General features: G+C 48.9%; 1 protein-coding gene across 6 annotated transcripts in view; it reads left to right on the top strand.

Moving 5' to 3' along the window:
* ITPR3 (inositol 1,4,5-trisphosphate receptor type 3) overlaps positions 1-22,276 on the top strand; it is a 94,268-nt gene that overhangs the window by 16,831 nt on the left and 55,161 nt on the right. For 4 of the 6 annotated variants that reach the window (XM_043533419.1, XM_043533418.1, XM_037884744.2 and 1 more), the window contains exon 2: positions 12,961-13,031. Coding sequence is in view for 3 of the 6 variants with exons in the window: in XM_043533418.1 (XP_043389353.1) it covers positions 12,961-13,031 (71 nt within the window). In the remaining 3 variants the exon portion in view is untranslated. Of the gene's footprint in view, positions 1-7,949; positions 8,335-12,960; positions 13,032-22,276 lie in introns of all 6 variants that reach the window. The other 2 variants (XM_043533420.1, XM_043533421.1) reach the window with 1 other exon arrangement.

Below are 22,276 nucleotides of genomic sequence, written 5' to 3' on the forward strand. Positions count from 1 at the left end.
AGTACATGGAGCGGAAGCATCCCCCTGCTACAGCTCAGAGCCTCGGGTGGGATGGAAGGCACCGGGCCGACTTCTGCCCTTGGACACCAGCATGATTTGTTAGTGGAGGCAATGGGAGTTGTGTGTGCGTTTCTAAGGGGAGAATATAATCCCAACTGTACATATAAAATGATGGGGTCTAAATTAGCTGTTAGCACTCAAGAAAGAGATTTTGGAGTCATTGTGGAGAGTTCTTTGAAAACATCCACTCCGTGTGCAGCTGCCGTCAAAAGAGCAAACAATGTTGGGAATCATTAAGAAAGGGAGAGATAATAAGAGAAAATATCATATTGCCTCTATATAAATCCATGCTACGCCCACATCTTAAATACTGCATGCAGATCTGGTCGCCCCATCTCGAAAAAGATATATTGGAATTGGGAAAAGGTTCAGAATGGGCAACAAAAATGATTAGGGGTATGGAACGGCTGCCATATGAGCAGAGAGTAATACGACTGGGAGTCTTCAGCTTGGAAAAGAGATGGCTAAGGGGGGATGTGATAGAGGTCTAAAAAAAATCATGACTGGTGTAGAGAAAGTAAATAAGTGGTGTTTACTCCTTCTCATAACACAAGAACCAGGGGTCACGAAATGAAGATAATAGGCAGCAAGTTTAAAACAAAAAGAAGTATTTTTTTTATCCCCCCACACAATGCACAGTGAACCTGTGGAACTCCTTGCCAGAGGATGTTGTGAAGACAAAGACAACAACAGGGTTCCAAAAAGAACTAGATAAATTCATGGAGGATAGGTCCATCAATGGCTATTGGCAGGGATGGTGTCCCCAGCCTCTGCCAGAAGCTGGGAATGGGCAACAGGGGATGGATCACTTAATGATTCCCTGTGCTGTTCATTCCCTCTGGGACACCTGGCATTGGGCACTGTCAGCAGACAGGATATTGGGCCCTTGGTCTGACCCAGTATGGCGGCTCTTATATTCTAATTTGACCAGAATATGGCCAAGCGGCATCTTGAACAGTTAATGATCAAGCTGTTGCCACCAAAATAGACCATTGAGCTATCTGTTATGGCATGCAGCAGCCAAGGAACCTATTGGCCAACTAATCTCTAGGCTTATGTCCTATATAAACACACACGAATGCAAGTTATATCACTACCTTGCAAGGGAACCTGATTAAATTTTTGTTGTGGCTGCATGGAGGCTTGTGTGAGCTTATATTCTTGGAGTCCGTGGTGTCCATGAATGGAGACCCTTGTTAAGAGTAAACACCAGCACTTCTCTAGCTTTCATAGGAAGATCTCCAAGCACTTTGCCCCGATTCCGATAGCTTTATCCATGCTGTATGGTACTTTACTCTTCAAACAACCTCACTGAGATCAGTGGGCCCCCCTGTGGAGTAAGGCTATCAGAATCCGGGCCTTCGTTAATGTTAATTAAGCCTCGCAATCCCCACTTGTCTGGGGGGGGTGGGTGTCATTCACCCCCATCTTACAGATAGGGAAACTGAGGTATAGAGCAGGGAAGAAACTTGCCTAAGGGCGCTCCGTGACAGAACCAGGAATAGAACTCGGGACCCTAACGCCCAGGGTTGAGTTTTGCAGTATGCTGAGCCTCCTCAACTCCCACTGACTTCGATGGGAGCTGAGGGCAGTCAGGGCTTCAGTCTCCTGCTTTAACCCCTAGACAAGCTGTTCCCCTGAATCACCTGTGGTGTCATGGGCTCAGTCGAGAATAGCCCAACTGCAGGGAATGGGACTGCTCACATTCTCAAACCAACGCATGTGCTTCAGGGCTTTGCTGAACTGGGGCATAAAACTAGCCAGAATGCTTAAATTAGAAGAAATGACCAAGTTAGAACAAAGAGAGGAGGTAATTAAAGACTCCCTGGAGAAATGAAAGGATGATCTCCAAAGATAGTGGCAGTGACCAAATGGGTGGGGAAAATTATCCTAGGGCTAAACAACATTGCAATGACGCCCTTTAACCATAGTGACAGGTTTCAGAGTAGCAGCCGGGTTAGTCTGTATTTGCAAAAAGAAAAGGAGGACTTGTGGCACCTTAGAGACTAACCAATTTATCTGAGCATAAGCTTTCGTGAGCTACAGCTCACTTCATCGGATGCATAGTGTTTAACCAGAGTGTTAGTGTTTAACTCAGTGGGGGAAAATGTGGGGGGAGAAGTATTAATGGTGCCAGACTTTGCGGTAGTTTTTATCTGGCTGTACGCCCCCCAGGAGCTCCTTTGATGGAGAAACCCGAACCCTGATCTCAATCTTCCCCTCCAGGCCTGATTAGACGCTACTTGTGAACCGAGGGGAATGGCTGCTGCATGACTTTGCTGAAAGTCGTTTGGCTGCTGCCCATAAAAGATGTCTAGAGAAACGGCGGTTTCAAACAGCCCAGGACAAAAGCAGCTGCAAAGGTCATGGAGTTACGTGTCACACACTTTGCTAAGCAAAGGGCTCGGGAGAGAAAAGCTTGAGTCAATTCATTGGTGCTTTAATCCTTCTAGTGTGTTTGCCACTTAGGGAATGTTTCTAATAGTTTATACCCGTTCGCTCCTTGCCCCACATCTACAGATCACTTCAGGATGAGATTTATAAAAGCGTAATGGGTAGCTAAGCATCCAACTCCTATTGACTTTCAGCATCTAAGTCCCCTTTCTGCCTTGGCAAATCTCCCTCTGTAGTACTAATGCTTCTCTCAGACGGCACCTTGCAAGTGAAAATCTCAAAGGTCTTTACAGACGCTAAAGAAGGAAGCCTCCCAACCCCCATGTTACGGTGAGGGAGTGATCTTTGTTATGGCCACTGTACAGATGACGCATGGTTACACAGCGAGTCGGTGGCTGAGGAGAGAGAAAGGAATCCTGCCTCTCCGTTTCCTGCTTTGAGCACATCTTCCTTCCAGAGCTGGAAATGGAACCCAGGAGTCCTAACCACTGAGGACCCCTCCCAGTCCTTGACATATTAAGTGCTAAGTAATAATACCATTAAAAGCATCCCGTGCAGAGTGATCTGGGGAGCGTTTAACTGCTGGAACTTATCAGAGGCCAATACCACCTCTATCCCCAGGTGCCCTATTTCTCCTTGGGGATGGAAAATGCTTCCAGGAAAGAGACACAAAGCACTAAAAGATGACAGTGGGATCGTGGGAAAGCTGACCTGTTTCCTGGAGTGCCGCCTTAAGGCAACACTTAAGCCATGCCCTCCAATCATCCAAAGTCCACATGGGCAGGTCTGGTCAGTTCTATGCTACTGCCATCCGCGCTGTAGCATCTGAGCACCCTTCCACCAGTGCAACATCTGTCCTGTGACTCATTCACGCGCTCTCATCCTCCCCACAATCCTGGTTTATGGCTATTGTTTAGCTGCTTGAAACCAAGCATGGAGCCTTGCTCACGAGGTACAGAATTCTGAGCTTTACGGATCCTCCCTGCCCGGGTACCTTGCCCAGCAGTGACTAGAGGCATAAAGCCTGGCACTGGGCTTGCTGTAAAACCTGGGGAGGAGTCTGTGGAGGATAGTCTCTTCTTTGGTGGTTTCAAAATCCTGGTGAGGAATTTGGAGAGGTGTCCCCAAGATGTGACAAATCCCCTGGCGTTCTTGCATAGTAAGTAAGACTAGGTACTGATATAGACTTTTCCATCTAAGGATTTCAAACTTCAAAGACCAACAATTATTATCCTCATTTATAGATGGGGAAACTGAGGCACAGAGGTTTGGTTTTGTTTTTTTTTAATGTGATCACACTGCAAGGCCAAGGCCAAACCGGGATTAGAGCCCAGGCTCTAATCACTTTCTGCCTCTTTGCTGTTTGCCATCTCACTTCCAACCCTGAGTTCTAATGGCCAAAGCAGAATAAACCGAACCAGGGTCGCGCAGAAGTGCCTTTGGGGCTCAGTCTCTCACGAGAAGGATTGTTAGAGAGCTGATTCAGGCCACGCCCATTAGCAAGCCCTTTCAGGGGTCTCCAGGGGATACAATGCCTGGGACTCGTCAGCTAAGCCACGTGAAGAAATGGCGCTCATGGACAAGCAGCGAGTGGGCATGAGTCACTGGGCACGCATCTTGCATATTCCGGGCCTCGCAGGGGGGAAGGGCTGTGTGTAAACATACTTGAATAAGTGTCTGTTTAATTTGAAATCACGCCTTTGATAACTGTTATTGTGATTGCAGGTGGATTGAAGAGGTGGGGCGGTTCAGGGAAATGGAGCTGGGTAAAGGGTAACTCTACCTACGGGGTCAAAGAGCACGTGCCTCCAGGCAATTAAAAGGAGAGAGAGACACAGAGGAAGTGTTTTCCTCCTGGCATTGACTGAGCCAGCCTCAGAGCAACAAACAGCCCCACTTCTGTAGCTGCCACGGTTGTGATTCTGCATGTCCCTCTCGGAAGGTGTTGTAGACAGGGAGGTGTAGTTCTCAGTGGGCCGACGGGGACTGGCTGGCTCGGGGGTTGGTAAAGGGATACGGAGACTCTCGCTTTCAGCTGGCTGGCTTGAATCCAGCCGAGGCTGGGAAGGCCCAATAGTTAATTTCAGCTGGTGACTGTGACCCGTGGGAGAGGCATTGCTGGTTTTGGTCCAGAGCTTAGAGTACAGGTATCCGTGTGACAGAACCAGCATTAATGCAATGCCATTACTAGCAGCCTCTGCAGAGAGGCGAAGATCAGAACAGGGCTCCCAAAGGTGGGACGAAAAGCGTCTGTGCTGTCCCCACTCTGTGAAGAGAGGACCTTAATCTTCAGCGTTGTCCAGCAGGTCCCTGACGTCAGCACTGCATTCGCTGCATGGTGGTTGGTTTTTGAAAGGGCTCCAGAGGAGTTGAGCTGACTCTGCCCGGAGCTGTGGCTTAAGCAATAAGAAATACAGCCACAAACTCAGTACTTCCCTGCAGCTGGGCGGCTGGAAGTGCTTCAGTAATAATAATTTATGGCTCATGGGATGTGACAGGTTCACCATTCTAATGCAGCTGCCAGGATCCAGGCCAATGCATGTGCAGGCCTCACTACGGGGAGAGAGACTCATGCAGGGTATCTGTGAGTAAGCTGCAGCTTACTCGTACAATTATTTTGGGCACTTAAGAAAACTGGCCGTTAAACGGTGAATTAGTCTCCACCTTAACTAGAGGAGTGCTACCGCCCTACTGTAACTTGGCTTGCAAACTTGGATAGTCCATCTCAGCTGCATGGCAGCAAGCTTGAATTCACAGGGCTCAGATCTGCTTTCAAATGCACTGATGCCACTGCAGGGAACTAAGAGCAGAATTTGGCCCCTTTTTCTCTAAACCCCCCCCAGCTCAATGCACCTCTGTTGAAAGCTACAACTGTGGACTCTTCATCTTCCCGAGGAATCTAGTTTTGCTGGCCAAATGGTTCTTAAAGGTATTAAGCTTTTTCCTGAGAGCTAGCGTTGTCCTATATGGTGATTGCATATAGTCCACAGCTGGCTGACTTCCCCCGGGAGAAAGTTAGGGGCCTATCAAATGTGTTTCACGTGCTGACATTTGCTGCTTCCATTGAACTATCCATTAAAAGCCTGATCCTGATCTTGCAATGGGACAAGCATGCTGGCCCCGATCCAGTAAGGCACTTAAGCACGCACTTAACTTGAAGTGTGCAAGTAGTCCCATTAAGTACTCCTGTGGATATTAAAGTTAATCAGATGCTTATGTGCTTTGCTGGATGGAGGGCAATAAACCACACCATGCAGCATCAGGCCCTACATTGGTTAACCTCCCAAAGGGTGAAATTTACTCAAAGGTGGCTTGATTTGTTTGTTTCACAAACACATTCGTGGCTGCTGCTTCTCAATGTACTTTCTTCAGATGCTTAAACGCTGAAGGCCTGATTCTCATTTACCGACCAACTCTAGCAACTATCTTAGCACCCCAGTGCCCTGCCAGCAGCTATCCAAATCCAGAATGTAAATTGGCCCCCACATCTCTGCACTCTTCTAATAGGAGGGATAGCTCCACCTGTGTGAGCTTTCTCACACCAACAAGTAGCATCTAATACCAGGCATGAGTTGAGTCATGTCTGTGCCTCTGCGCTATTACAGATGACTCATGTCAACAGCCTGAGGAGCCTTTGTTTTCAGGTATTTTATGGGAGAACGTTATTTCAGGGTACCAGCTTAATAAAAATAAGACTCTGGATTCCTACAGAGTTTGTAATCCCAGGATCTAAGGAGCTGAAACCACTTTGTGATCATTAATGGATTTAGACTTGGAGCGAGCTCGGTCTATATTGTTAACCCTGTGTTATGGATTGGTAAATGCCGGTGAAGAGCGGTTAAGGCCCAAATTTTTGAACTTGGCCGGAGTCGCTGGGAGCCGGGGGTGCTTAGACCTGCTGTCGATCAGGCCACTTCTATTTAGGCACCTACGGGGATTTGAAAAGCACCGAAGAAGTTTAGTGTCAGATTCTGTGACCAGAAGGGACCACTATGATCATCTGGTCTGACCTCCTGCAGAGCGTGGGGCAGAGAACTTCCTCCAAACAATTCCTAGAGCAGATCCTTTAGAAAAAGGCACATAAATCTCCTGGAAATCAATGGGAATTAGGGGCCCACTTTGCTCAGGTGCTTTAGGAGCTGCATCTTTAAACACCTAAATACCTTTGAAATCTGGTTTTAGTCTAGGACTGAGTAGCCTAAGAGTGTCAGACATCCAAAGCTCATTGACAGTCCATGGGGGATAGATGCTGGACTGACTGAACCCTGTCAGCTCTAAATTTGAAAACTTTGGCCGAAGGGACTTGCCCAAGGACAGGCAATGAGTCAGTAGCACAGCCAGTAAGCTCCCAGTTTATCAGAGCACAATCCAGAATGACAATGCGGGTAGGGAGAGAGACAAGTGCATCTGCTTAGAGCTTTTTGATGAAGTTAGGCATACAAAAGAGCAAGGACAATTTCTGCAGGCCCCGCATGGGTCCCTACTGAGTGTATATATCATTCTGGCTGCTGTCATTTAAGGACGTCTCCTCGTTCCACTTCTTGCTGAGCTAGCTGCTCATGGCTGCAGGTGCAGTGGAGACTTTTCCTGTTCCAGAGATCAACTCCGATGTCGCTCCCTTGGGATTTACTCAGGCCGAGCCCACACTGAAGTCCCCAGGCTCTGTGTGTGTGCCGCATACCTGCGTTCCCAGTGTGCATGTAGCCAGCTGGGCGGGCAGAGTACGGGCACTCTCCCTTCTCGTGTATCTCTTGCTACTTGCCCTTTCCTCCTAGTGCTACAGCTGGGGAACGGCAAGGCAGGAGGGGAGACTGCGTTAGAGGAAGTATGTACACATAGGAAGCCTGGGCTACAGATAAGGGGGGAACCCCCCTAATTTGCTTGCAGTCTAACTGCTGCCATTTGACTACAGTCAAAGTTTGTTTGAGAAAACCGCCCCCTTGGGTAATAAAACCCCCAAGCCCTGAAGTCGGGCCTGTTTGAGGCATTGCACTTCCGCCACTTCTGTGCGTGCTGTGCAAAATGAAGCTTCCCTCTCTGCCCCATTTCTCTGTATCTGGCTCCCCCTTCCCCTCTGTTCCCTTCTTTCCCCTCCCTTTCTGGCCTGTGCCTCCCCCCAGCCCTTTGAGACTCCAGCATTGCCACACTCCTCTGATGCCAGGTCAGACTCCAGCAGCACATGCTTGCTTCTAGCAGCGCGGTGCAGACAGTATGCTGGCCTGGGGGAAAGTGTCCCTGTTGTCCAGTCTCCTTCACATCCACGCTGTTGGCAACTCCATGTGCTCAAACATCATGAGTCAGCCTCCCTCCCCACCCCCTGTCGTGAGATGGACTTAAGATCATGAGGTTTAAAAATAATATACATTGGTTGGAGGGGAAGGGTTATTTACTTTGTTTTTTTGAGCCTTTAAGCTTTTCTCTGCAACCAGAGGGCTAGGGACTTGCCTTTCTTTTTAAGTGAAAGCTGAGAGTCTTGTATTATCCCATGACTCCAGGAGCTGGTGCCTGAAGAAAACCTCCGAGGCTCACAAGCCTTATGACGGTAGCCCGGGAGTTGTCCACGGCTGAATGCACTTCTGACGTCATTTACAACTCCAGCAGCACAATCGTCCTCCCTGCGGTGCAGTACTGGTTTACGGACATTGCATGGGTTCAGTACAGTGCCCACCCGATCCCACGTTTTCTCCTCCAAAGCCTAGTGTAGTCCCTGGGAGTCTTCTTCGTGGATTCCATGGACTTCGTATCAGGCTCCCAGTTCACAGGATCTGTCTGTAACCCACGTCCTGGCAGAGGTTACTGGACAGAGCTACGTGTGACCAGTTCCCAATAAACTCAACTGCTGGTGGGTCGTTCTCCTCAAACCTGCTGCTGAGTAGCTGGGTGAGAATGGGGAGAGGGCCAGGCAGAATCAGGGTGGCAGACGGAACTTTATTACTATTAATTTAGGCCCCCGTTGTGCCAGGTGCTGTACTGATCTCTGATGCACCTGAGAGCTTCTGTTGCAATAGCTTTAAAAGACATCTGAGAGAATTAAACAGGAAGTGGCCGTGTCCCTGTCCCAGGCTTCCAGCGAATAGGGAAGGAAGAGGGAGAGGTCAGAGGTCACTTGAAGGAGGTGTTGGTAAAGACTTGGGCCAGATTCTGACCGCTGAGACACACGGGTGTCAATCCAGAGTGGCTTCTAGATTGATACCAGTGTGACTGAGAGCGGCTTCCTGGCTTTCTCTCTCTTTTTAATCACCTCTCTGGTCTCCGCTTGCCCATGCCTCCTATTTCAAGGACGCCGTGGCATTTTCCTCTCGTTGGGGGTCTCCTGGCTCCCCATGAGTTAGAGCAGAGTCCAGATTCCTTGGGATGGAGCAATCGAAAGGCATTTTCCCCACAGCCAGAGCGCTGCTGGTGGAGAGCAGTTCAGGCGTGGGGGAAGAGGGAAGTTCTCTGCAAACCAAATATCCAGCTTGCTTGCAGACGCCAGGGAATGTCCGTGCATAAGCGCAGGCCCAAGCCCTGCTCGGTGCGTTCAGTTTGTAGCCAGGAGCTCGGACATGAGTGCTGCCAATGGGTTTCCAGCTCATGGCTATTTCAGAGGTCGGCTGGTGGTGTCTGAGCTCGGGGAAGCGACCTGTAAGGCTTGAGCTGCGCTTGCGGAGGTGCTGGGTGGTGCTAACCTGGGTTGCCCCGAAAGGCAGTGCTCTGGGAAGCTTTCCCTCCTTGTATTCTACCTGCCAACATTAAATTGGGCTGCACTGCTCCGTGGCATAATCCCCTTGATTGCAGTGGGGTTACTGCAGAGAGGGGGCTGGCCCATGGTCGTGTATTGAGGACAGAATTTAGCGGGGGTGGGAACGGAGTCTCTTTATGCCCAGACCAAGTTCAGCTCGGGCAATGGCAGCCCAAGCTTCGTTCTGCAGCCCCCCCGAGGTGTCTCCCCGCTGAGCTGGAGCAGCAGCCTCAAGGGGAGGAGAGAGGAGCGTAGTCTGTGTGGCTCAGTGCAGTCCTCGGCCTGGGCAAGCCAGTTAGTGTCTGATTGGAACCAGAGACCTCTGAGACCCTGGATGCCATTGTCAATCCTCTGAGGTGTCGTGTCCTGCTGCAGGCTCATGGCAAAACCACTTGTGAGATTACTTGGGTGCAACCAGGTGGCACAATCCCGCGAGGAAGGGTGGTGGTGTGGTTAAGGCATTGGCTCAGGACTCACGAGATCCTGTTCGGTTCCCAGCTCTGCCACAAATGCCTGGGTAATGCTGGGTAAATTGTTTAATCTCTCTCTGCCTCCGTTCCCCCTCTGTGCATGAGGGCTGATGATGGCCCATTGATTGATCTCGGATCCTTTGGAGTCTGCATCCCATCTGCCTTCCTCCAGCCGCTCCACGATTTGTCCGCGGGCTGAATTCAGCCCCATTGTCTTAAGCAGCCCGCGGCAGGCGGGGGCCTCTGATGTCTCTGCAAACATCTGCTCCGTGTGCAGCGGCAATCAAAAAAGCTAACAGTGTCAAGAACTGTTGGGAAAGGGGTAGATAAGACAGAAAATATCATAATGCCTCTTTATAGATCCATGGTATACTCACACCCTGAACCCTGCATGCAGATCTGGTTGCCCCATCTCAAAAAAAGATATATTAGAATTGGAAAAAAGTGTACAGAGAAGGGCAACAAAAATGATTAGAGGTACGGGACGGCTTCCATATGAGAAGAGATTTAAAAAGACTGGGACTTTTCAGCTTGGAAGAGACAGCTAAGGGGGGTGTGTGAGAGAGGTCCATACAATCATTAATGGGGTGGAGAAAGTGAATAAAGAAGCGTTATTTACTCCCACACACAACACAAGAACAAGGGGTCACCCAATGAAATTAATAGGTTTAAAACAAATGCCAGGAAGTGCTTCTTCACACAATGCACAGTCAACCTGTGGAACTCCTTGCCAGGGGATGTTGTGAAGGCCAAGACTATAACAGGGCTAAAAAAAAGAACTAGATATGTTCATGGAGGATAGGTCCATCAAGGACAATTAAGGAGGATGGGCAGAGATGCAACCCCGTACTCTGAGCGTCTCTAGCCTCTCTTTGCCAGAAGCTAGGTGTGGACAACGGGGTGGATCACTCAATGATTGCCCTGTTCTGTTCATTCCCTCTATAGCACCTGGCATTGGCCACTGTCACAAGACAGGATACTGGGCTAGATGGACGATTCGTCTGACCCAGTCTGGCCATTCTTATGTTCCCCTTTGGCAGACAAGTGCTTACCAGAGCATGCAGTTTCCCTCAGCATATCTCTTCTAAATGGCCGGGATGGAAACATGAAGTAGCATAGCAGGTATGGCTTGCCTCACTGGAGGAGCTTGTTCCCCAGTTATGCCTGGTCCTTGCAGGGCCTGGGGGAGATCCTGACGCCTACAAGGTGGTGTGTGTGGATAGGATGAGGCATGTGGAGCAGCAGTTGAGTAACACTCAGATGAGAGGTGGGCAAAACAGGGTGCAGCTTTGCTTTTGCAAGCCCTCGTCTGTCAAGTTATTTTGTTTGGCAGAACAAAATCTGGGCATGTTTTGGATCAGGTATCATGGGGAGGGAGGTCTGGCTTTGGTCTGTTTGGTGAAGTAAAGTCCTACGCTCAAGATGATGGCATTTCTCTGTCTGTCTGGAGCAAAATAACTTCTGAACACCATATCCAATCAATGCCAAAATGTCAGGGAAAGTTTTAGGCATCAAAGGGCAGAACGCTGTGGATTTTCTTGAAAATCAGGAAAGAAGGGGGAACATGGAGCCCCGGGCATTTGGTTAGCAGACCTATCATCTTTAATGAGGTCTGTAATTGTCTATAGATCAAAGCATCAGCTGATGTCATCCATTAATAGCTTCCTGCATAATACCCTCATTTCATCTCTGCCCATTATCTAAATAGAGTTTTAAATATTGACATCCTGAATGACTGATCCCCCAGCCAGAAAGAAAAGACTTATTTCAACACTTTAGAAATTATACAAGTTTAACTCCTTATGTTTTTACATATGCCCCTAAAACTGAGGGGACACACCTCAGTGTGAGGGGAGAATGGGGGACATGCAGAGACCTGGGCATGAGGGAGGTGGTATTGGGGTCCCTGAAATAGAGAGGGATGGAAGGGGGGGCGGGACACACAGCAACCTGGTGAAGAAAATGGAAGGATGAGAGTCCCTGTTGAGTTCAGTGAGCTTAGCTGACAGAAGCACGGAAGTGTGTGATTCCCTAGTTCTTTAGTGTCAACTATTCATCCACAACAGCACAGGTCGTGGAACTGGGGCGGCTGCCGCACCCCCTGGCTTGAAGTGGTTTCCATTATGTACGGGGTTTACAGTTTGGTTCAATGGCTCTCAGGACCCCCACTATAAAAATTGTTCCAGCCCCACTGCATAACAGTATTGCCATTGTATGCTTTGTCCCAGTAATAATATCAGATCCTTCGCGTAGAAATCAGATGAGCGGTGGCTCTTGGAGGACCCACCGAAAGCATGAAGAAAAGGGGGCTGTAACACTTAGAGTTGCGAGGCCCAAGGAGCATGGAGTTGCACATTTAATAAGACAGGATGCTTGCCTAACAAGTTATGTGATCCTGAATTCTTATATCAGAGCGGAATAATTACATACAAAGGGCCAGAGCAGTGCAGGCTAAAACAAAGGGATGGTTGAACTGGTTTGGAGAAGATGAGAACTGAGCTCAAAACTCCCTTCAGAACAGTTCACTTAACTGGATGTGTTTTACAGAGAGGCCCAGGACAAAGCCCTGGATCCAAACAGTCCCAAACTTTTGGGAAAGCTCCAGTCTGGAGCCCATCTTTGTGTCTCATGCTATCCCTCTTGTATAGTTGGTTCTTTTTTTTTTTTTTTTTTTTTTTGTCCACCGAGTTGTGCTGGGGTTAGAAGCAGAAGCTCCAAAATACTGCCAGGAATCCTAGGTGTTCCAGGAGGCAGGATGGCTGTTTACTCAGCCACCTATTTCTGTGCCATACTTGGCAACAGAGTCTCTCCAAGCTAAGTACAGGATTCCCCTTTAGTAGAACCTTCAGGATTTATATGTGAGATTTTGCTGCCTGGATTGGTAAATAAGGTGCAGAGGCGTTCTAGTGGGGGCATTCTCAATATAGAACATCAGAAGCTTTGCCAGCAATGCATATCTGCAGTGGCTCATCCTAGGGGACTGAGAGATGGGCAAGCGTGCAGCCCATAACGCTGGATGGTGAAAACCCCAGGAGGTTATATATGGTGGAGGATCCTGACCAGTAGAAGTTGATTGAGGACCTAACTGCTATGGTGATAGGTATTTATGGAGTCCAGATATCTAGGTCGACAACACAGGAAGTCGTCTTGTGGGTCCAGCATTGTGTAACGTTAGCGACGTTTAGACCTGAAACATGTGACAATAGCACAGCTTCTTTGGCAGCTCTGTGGTTTGTGGCGAGGCCGCTGAGCTCGCTGAAGTATGGGCTGTAATGTCGTTGTCTCTGAAATGTTGTTTGCTTGCTTGTTTTCCAGGCTGGTGGATGATCGGTGTGTGGTGGAGCCGGCAGCTGGCGATCTGGATAATCCACCCAAGAAGTTCCGGGGTAAGAGGCCACGTGGTGCCTGGGGAGCGGCTACTGTTGTGTTCCTTATGAAGCCTACTACTGGGGCACGCTACCTTCTGCTTCAGAATGTGGGCCCCAGCTTGCGCTCTTCTATTATAGCAGTCGTATGGGCGTCAGTATCTCAAACCTGCTCCATCTCCTCCGTGTTAACTGGTGCCAGTATTGGCAGCCTGAGCAGAGAGGCCAAGGACTGAATGGCCTGTAGATCCTTAGCCCCTCTCTGCGTTAGGGTGGAATGCCATTTGTGCACCATTGTGGGGGAAGCTTGCCCTGCTGCCACACATGCTCTGGACTGATAGAGTTGTCAGTCTCCAGGGCTGTCAAGCTGGGAAATAATCATCCTGCACCACTGTAGCCTTTCTGGCTTCTTAGACTCTCAGACTTTAAGGCCGGAAGGGACCATCATGATCATCTAGTCTGACCTCCCACACATCACAGACCTCAGAACCTCGCCTGCCCACTCCTGTAATAGACCTCTGGCTGAGTTACTGAAGTCCTCAAATCATGATTTAAACGAAAGACTTCAAATAACAGAGAATCTGCCATTTATAGTAGTTTAAACCTGCAAGTGACCCATGCCGCATGCTGTAGAGGAAGGCAAAACCTCCCCAGGGTCTCTGCCAGTCTGACCCGGGAGAAAATTCCTTCCTGACCCCAAATATGGTGATCAGTTGGAGCCTGAGCCTGTGGGCAAGACCCACCAGGCAGATACATGAGAAAGAATTCTCTGTAGTAACTCAGAGCCCTCCCCATCTGGTGTCCCATCACCGGCCATTGGAGATATTTGCTGCTAGCAGTCACAGGTCAGCTATATGCCATCATAGGCAGCGTCATCGTGCCATCCCCTCCATAAAAGTATCAAGCTCAGTCTTGAAGCCAGTTAGGTTTTTTGCCCTGCTGCTCCCCTTGGAAGGTTGTTCCAGAACGTCACTGCTCTGATTGTTAGAAACCTTCCGCTAATTTCAAGCCTGAACTTGTTGATGGCCAGTTTGTATCCATTTGTTCTTGTGTCCACATTGGAGCTTAACTTAAATAACTCCTCTCCCTCCCTGGTATTTATCCCTCTGATGTATTTGTAGAGAGCGATCATATCTCCCCTCAGGCTTCTAAACAAGCCAAGCTCTTTGCATCTCATCTCAGAAGGTAGGTTTTCCATTCCTCAGATCATCCTGGTGGCCCTTCTCTGCACCTCTTCCAGTTTGAATTCATCTTTCTTAACCATGGGAGGCCAGAATATTGTTCTTGATTCCTCCAGTGGCCACTGGCTTTATGACTTGGAGAAACTGACTCTCACAGTGCCTGGGCTTCGCTGTGAACGAGAAGGAGAATTCGTACCCCTCCCCAGATCTGGTTGCTTAAAGGCGAGAGATGATGGTTTTGTTTCTATTACTATAGCACCAACCCCGAGGTCAGGGCTCCATTGTGCTAGGTCAGGACAGTCTCCGCCTAAGAGCTTGAAAGCTTGCAATCTGAATAGACCGGACAGATGACGGAATGATTATTAGCCCTGTGGGGAAGCGAGGCCCGCGGAGTCTGAGGCAGAGCGAGCAATTGAATCCAGTCTCTGGAGTACCACTCCAGTGCCTTCACCACAGTCTATCCTTCCTCTCTGAAGGTCCACCTGATATTCTGAGGCATGTTCCTTGCTGTGCCTGAGTTAGTGTATCCTGGCTGCTGGTGGAGCAAAAGCCTTGGGAGCGGGAAGGGATGTGTGACTGGGAGGGATGCAGAGACGGCAACAAGCATCTGGGCTGTGGCAGGGTTTTTGGCTCTAGGAACTAACTGTGCCAGAGGCCTAGTGCTTGCTCTGCTTCGCTGCACCTCCCAGGCAGAGCTTAAGCTGCTCTTTGATGAGGCAGGCAGGATTTAGGGAGATGCATTAAATCCCCATCCATCCTCAGCTGTCATGCTCCAGCTGCCCCACCCCATCCTGGTGCAAGCCTCCGTCGTTATTTCCCATTCTCAGCGAGACGCAGCCGCTGCAGAGTTCCCTTGTTGAGCTGGCTTTCTGGAGTCCTGATCCAAATGGAAAAGGTGATGAATCAAGTGAGGGGCAGGGCGGCTCCTGGCTTGTGGAAATGGGTTAGTGAAGCCAGAACTTTCCTCTCTCTTTCCTGCACACCTTCCATTTCTAGCCCCTCCGTGTCCAATCTGGTGAGGCCCACTGAGCACCCTCAGCTGCCAGCTCCTCTCAGGCTTGGGACTTGGGTCAACAGTCAGGTCTCTTACCCAGTTCTTCCAGCCCCTGAGCCTGTGTGCTGAGGAGAGCAATGGACTCTCTCTTCCTCTTCACTCCTTTGGGTCACGGCTCCGCTGCTCTCTCTGGTGTAAGCAGAGGTGACAAGGCGAGTGAGCAGGGCTTCTCAGCCCCTGGGATCTGCAACTCTCTCTTCGGACCTGGCCTTCAAGGCACCACAAGCTCAGCCATATTGCTCTTGAAGGAATTCGGCTTTCCGGGGCTGCCTTCCGTCTCACGCAGAAGCAGACACTATTACTTGTCTTGTAGGGTAGTTCCTAAGGGCCCCAGTCATGGCCCAGGACGCCTTTGTCCTCGGTGCTGTACAGACACGGAACAAAAATGAGAGGCCCTGCCCCCAAAAGCTTCCATTGTAAGAACCAAGCAAGAGATGACAGGTAGATGCAGACGGACCGACGGAGGAAGCACAAGGAGCAGCGAAGGCAGAGGTCACAGCACCCCCATTGCCAAGCTGATTGGAGGCACTACAGCAGAGAAGAGGGGTTTGAAGGAGGACAGGCAGGAGGTCTTGCAGATGCTCGCGTTGGGCTTGGAAGATGTGGTCCCGTTACAACCTGTATGTACAGTGCCTAGCGCAGCGGGGCCTCGACTTGGTGGAGAACTCCAGGTGCGACCGCAGTATAAATGTTAAATAATAATTAACGGCACGACACTCAAACATCACCAGTTTATCCAGACCGCCCCTAACTGGAGCTGAAGTAGCTGTACTCTCTCAGGGGCTGAACTTCTGCCGCACCACAGAACCTGAGACCATGCTAATGGGTGGAGAACTGGAAGAATCCTTCTGCCAACTCCGCCTCAAAGAATTCTTTCACAACAGCGCCGACGCCACTCACAATTGCCACATCCCCACTGGTAATCACGAGAAAAAAGAATTGTCTGACTTGACGCCACAGAGCGGATGAAACCACAGTCTTGTTCATTACACTGATTGACTGCTTAGGAAAAAAAAAAGTGAAGTCCTTAACAAACATCGCATCCGGCATAGTCTCTCCACTGCCGAGAGGCCAGCTATACAGGCCCTGAAATCTAACCACCAGATAACGAGCAACCCAGCAGACAAAGGGGGCACCATCATAGTCCTCCACTGTAATAACTACATAAACGAGGCCTACTGACAACTCTCTGACACCACTTACTGTAAAGAATTCAAAGACAACCCCACACCACAATCTACCCAGGAATTTAAGGATATCATCAAATCCTTCCCCAAACAACTCCAAGACCTACCAACTCATTCCCCATTAAACCACCCCCGGGACCTTCTACGTGCTTCCCAAGAGACAGGGGAACCCAGGCAGATCCATCATAGCTGGCCACGGCACTTACTGAAGAAATATCGGGACTCCGAGAAACCATCCTCAAACCACTCAGTGCACAAAGGGCCAGCTTCCTCCACAGCACAACAGACTTCTTCCACAAACTCCACAACATTAACAACCTCCCACGGATGTCACTTCCCTATCCACCAACGTCCCTCACAATGACAGCATAGCTCCCTGCCCCAAATATTTACAAGACAATGGACAACCCTCAGATATCCACCCCAAACACATCACCACGCTCATCCATTTCATCCTCACCCATAACAATTTTACCTTCAACAGCAAACACGTTGTCCAAACCACAGGAACAACGTACTAGGACGGCTCCCCAGTATGCCAACATCTTCATGGGCCACCTTGAAGAAGAATTTCTGGACAAATGCACCACCAAACCAATGACATACCTGAGAGACACCAGTGATATTTTCATCTTCTGGACAGACGACTTAAACGCCCTCCTAGATTTCCACCACAACTTCAACAACCACCATCCATTTATTAAACTCTCTCTGGAACACTCCCACGCTAGCATCAACTTCCTGGACACCGTGATCAGTGTCAGCAATGGAACCCTCCAGACAACAATATGCAAGAGACCCTGGATCAGCACACCTACCTTCCCAGATCCAGTAACTACCCCAAGCACACCAAGAAAGCCGTTATCTACAGCCAGGCACTCAGAGACCACCGAACATGCTCCAAAGAGAAAGTCTGGGATATGCATCTTAACACACTTAAAACCGCCTTCGCCAAACAAGGACACTCTGCCAGAAAAGTAGATCACATCATGGAATGGGCCACCCAAATACCCTGAGAGAACCTGCTTCAATACAGAAATAAACCCCCCTCTGACTGCACACCCCTCGTTGACACTTACCACCGCACACTGGAACCCATATGGATTATCATCAAATGACTACAGCTCAAACTTGATGGGGACCCCATCCTGAAAAAAATCTTTCCTGAACCCCCTCTTCTGGCCTTCAAAAAAAACCCCTCCCCCCAACCTCTCTAAGCTCATTATCTGAAGCAGGCTCCCAACAGACCAGGACACACCAACTCAAAGCGGCGCCAGACCCTACCAGAGCAACAGGTGCAAAACCTGCAAACATATCTCCACTGATACAATGATCAATGCCCACCACTATGTGGGTGAAACCAAACCATCAATACACTCTTGAATGAACTCCTACAGGAGAGACAAAAACACCGTATTACCTGTGGGTGAAGACTTTTCACAAAGTGATCACTCTATATCTGACCTCTCAGTCATCCTCAAAGGAAACCTGCACGACACTTTCAAAAGACGAGCCTGGGAGCTTAAATTCGTAACTTTGCTAGACACTGAAAATCAAGGTCTGAATGAAGACACAGGATTTAGGGCTTATTACAACAACCCACTAACCCCCTCTTTTTGTCCTATGACTGCAGGGGTGTTAACCGGCCACTTCACCTTGAAGGGACCTTTAGAATAGAATATGTGCTAACTACTTTTACACGTAACTATCTGTTTGATCTTGTATTTAGCTGTGACACTCTCCGAACCTTTCCCAGACCTGAAGAAGAGCTCTGTGTAGCTCAAAAGTTCGTCTCTTTCACCATCAGAAGTTGGTCCAATAAAAGCTATTACCTCACCCACCTTGTCTCTCTAATATGCTGGGACCGACATGGCTACAACACCACTACCTACAAATGATAATTAATGCAAACATTTCTCATTTTGCCCATGTCTGGGGAAATTGTGCACCCCCTGTCACTCCCTGCTAACCCCTGAGGCTGCCAGAGGGCAGTACTGGGATGGCCCAAAAACCGAACCAAATGCATGTGAGGAAGGTATAAACACGCCTCCCCCATAATACACCTCCTTGGGCATTATTAGTGTTTATGGAATGCACCTAGGGCGCTTGGCGCTGTGCAAAATATAAAGGAAGTAGCAGTTCCTACTCCAAGGAGCTTCTGTTTTAATTTGATTAGATGGTGTAGTCCAGATGCAGAATACACCAGGCACTCTTTCCACAGCATGGTGTACACTGCAAGCAATGCAGATATGGAGCAATACCACAGTGTCCCAGCGGGAGAAAAAATTTCCCCAGCTGCAGGTTATATTCTTGATGATGATTGTCGTTGTTATTTGTGTCTCTTTTATCCTTGCTACGGTAACTTCCAGGGCTGTTTCTCACACATTGCTGTGTGCCTAATCTTCTTCCAAATCTTAGCTGTTTGCTTTAATAGTATCTTATAGCAGTGAGTTCCACAGCTATCATTACATGTTGCTGTAGGAGTTTCTCCTTGTATCCAGTTGAAATAGAAAGTGACCGGCATTGCTTTCTGCTGCAGGGCAGCTGCCATTTTGTGTGTTTGGGTTGATTGAACGTGATCCGGGACACACACATTCACTTTCTCTCTCTCTTTCTCTGTGTTCTCACATGCGGGTTTTACTCTGGTGCTTACTTAGTTTCCCTTACTTGGACCCAGAGTAAAAGTGAGCAGTTGTGCTTTGGGCATGGAAAGATGTGTAATGGGGACAAAAGCTCCTCCCCCCCCCCCCGCCCAAAAAAAAAAAAAAATCTTGTGTCCTGTGACTTTGGTGAGCTTTCAAGGTAGAATAGACCTTGCAAGTGTGTGGTTCTGCTTTGCCGTCCTGGGGTGGCATGCATTTGACACTCAGAGCAAAAGCCTGCAAGCTTTATGCAGCCCCAGGGCACCATCCTGCTCTCCTGATGCCAGTGGTACTCTTGTCTTTGACTTGGATGGGAGCAGCCTAAGGTGATCATGGTGAAACCTGTGCAAGCAGTTAAGGAGTCATGGTTCCTTGTCCTAACAGCCAGGAGAATCTCACTCCGTAGAGATGGGCGTGGATCAAAACCCTGGATCCAAACTCCTCCAGACTTTGAAGGTTCAGTTCTGGCCCAGCCCTTTTCTACTCCACAGTGAATCAGACTGTAGTGTTCAGCCCCTTGTTATAATGGCTAGGAAAGTAGCAGTCCCTTTTGGTCTGTTGTAAATACATTTCACTGTGAAGGAGGAGGGGGAAAAAACCAAACAATGATCCTGATTGTGTGTTACTCCATTGTCACTCTTGGGCAAGGGACAAAGGGGGGCTTAAGGTGACTTTAAGCCCTCTTTGCTTTCTCTGCCTTCTGTGGCTGTGCGGGGCCCTACCTGGTGTAAGTTAGAATAACCTCAGGGCTGCTCTAACTCAGTGATTCTGAACCAGTGGTGCATGTACGCATGGGGGTACACAGAGGCCTTCCAGGGCGTACATCAACTCATCCCAGACGTTTGCCTAGTTTTACAACAGGCTACATAAAAAGCACTTACAAAGTTAGTACAAACTAAAATTTCATACAATGACTTGTTTATACGGCTCTATATACTATACGCTGAAATGTAAGTACAATATTTATATTCCAATCGATTTATTGTATAATTATATGGTAAACATGAGAAAGTCAGCAATGTTTCAGTACTAGCGGGTGTGACACTTTTGTATTCTTATGTCTGATTTTGTAAGCAAATAGTTTTGAAGTGAGGTGAAAGTTGGGGGTACGCAAGACAAATCAGACTCCTGCAAGGGTATAGTAGCCTGGAAAGGCTGAGAACCGCTGCTCTAAATGATGCCCTGCTTCCCATATGGGCCCCAGGAAGCGGCGAGTAGCCATAAAGCAGTGCATTCCGGCCATGCACTGATCCAAGCCCTGTGTTGGGGTGCAGTGCTGGCAAAGAGCCCTTACACCACATGGGGATTCTCGGGGAGGTGCTTCTGCCCCCTTTAAGACTCCTTGCTGCTGCCAGAGTGGCCTAAAGGGGCTGTCATGCAAGTGAGAATCCGGCCGATCGTTTGAAAAATACTGTGGGAGTCTCTCCCTCCAGCTGCCCCGAGGCTAGAAAGGCAGAGTTCAGCTGTATAGTGTCTGGGCTGGCCAGGGCAACACATCCTTCTGAGCGGAGCTTGGCCGGTCCTGTTTGCTTGCTTTTTTGTGGTTTCCCCCCCTGAGGCTCCTGTCAGAGGCACAGCCCCACGTTGAGGCATGTTGGGAGAAAGCAAACCAGGCGTTTAACTCCTCCACGGTGTTGGGCAGATGACTGTGTGTGTGTGTGTGTGTGTGTGTGTGTGTGTGTGTGTGTGTTTTTTTTAATGGACTTTTGTGTGGGGTGTAACAGACAGCGTAACTGCTGCGTGTGAGTATATGGAACAAGGACATGTGGGGCATGATTCTGCCCGGTGCTGAGTGCTGCCTGTCAGGTGCTATGCACACTCAGCATCCTGCAGGGGCTCAGCACCTCGCTGGATTGGCAAGGCCTGAAAAATTTCAGCAATGTATTCGCTCCTGTGCTCAACCTTTGGACTGGAAGATTCTGGTTCCTGCTCCGCAGGAGGTTTCTCCAGGTGTTTAAATTCAGTTCAGTTTAACCCCTGCCATGATCTACTTGAGAGCACGTGTGAGCTGCCCTGGGTTTGCTCTAAGGAGTGCAGTGGAGGGCAGTGGTGAAACTAACATAATGCTGGCTAAGAGCTTCCCCCAGCCTGCCACCATTAACTCTTCGCTCCCAGTGGGTTGGTGGGTGGAACAGTGGTTAGATCACAGGGCTGGGAGTCAAACACTAGACTTCAAATCCTGCCTTTGCTACAGGCTTTCTGGTTTCCGCATGATAGTGCGCAAGTCACTGTATCTCTCTGCTTTGGTGTCCCAGTCTGCAAAATGGGGATAATACTAAGATGGGCATGAGCTGCCATGTTCAGGAGAGCTGGATGGGAAATAGTTTTCCTGGCCTGGGAATATTTTCAAGAGTTTTGCCCATCTCAAATCGGGATGGAAAGTTGAAATCTCAAATAGTCACAAACCAAAAAACTTGTTTGTTTGTTTGTTCTGGGTCAATCAAAATGTTTGTTCCTATTTTGACCTCTTTTTTTTTTTTTTTCTTTTTAAAAGTTTTTTTTGTCTAATTAGGTTTAATTTCAAAACATAAACCTGTTTTCCACTGGAAAATTGGATTTCTTTTTGACTGCTTGGGAAGTACTGACAGTTTGGCAAATAGTTTTGGTCTCGGTAAATTGGCATTTTTTGACACAAAACCATTTTGCAAAAATGTTCTCGGCCAGGTCTAATGCGCAGCTCTTGATTGCAAATCCCCTGAGCTTGAGGAGCAGTTTGGACCCAGGGCTTTGATTTGGATCCGTCTCTTAATAGCCGCACTGTCTCGGTGCCTACCTCATCAGGCTCCTTTGCAACCTCATTAACAAAGTAATGAAAGTGCTCTGAAATCCTTGGATAGAAGCCGGTGTGGGCTAACAGAGTCTTTCTCTCAGTAACCCTGTTATAACCACCACATTGTGGGGGAATGTAGGATACCATCAATATAACTCCAGGTCCGTGTAGGAGGTGGCAACACAGCCCTTTGATCTGGACTCGGAGATTCCCTGGCCATCTCCCCTAGAGTGGTATTTGGGGCCAGTCTCAAACCCAATAGCCATCATGAGGGCAGGATAGAGCCACCCTGGAGTCCCATTCTAGTGGTACAGCATCACAAGGGCTCCTTGGCGTGGGATATGCCATTAGCAAACAGACCTGTGAAATGAGACCTGAAACCTGGCTTCCCTCCAGAGGCACAGAGAACTGTGCCTGTTCGTTTGTCACTCC

This window comes from Chelonia mydas, chromosome 21, assembly GCF_015237465.2.
Source record: "Chelonia mydas isolate rCheMyd1 chromosome 21, rCheMyd1.pri.v2, whole genome shotgun sequence".
NCBI lineage: Eukaryota > Metazoa > Chordata > Testudines > Cheloniidae > Chelonia > Chelonia mydas.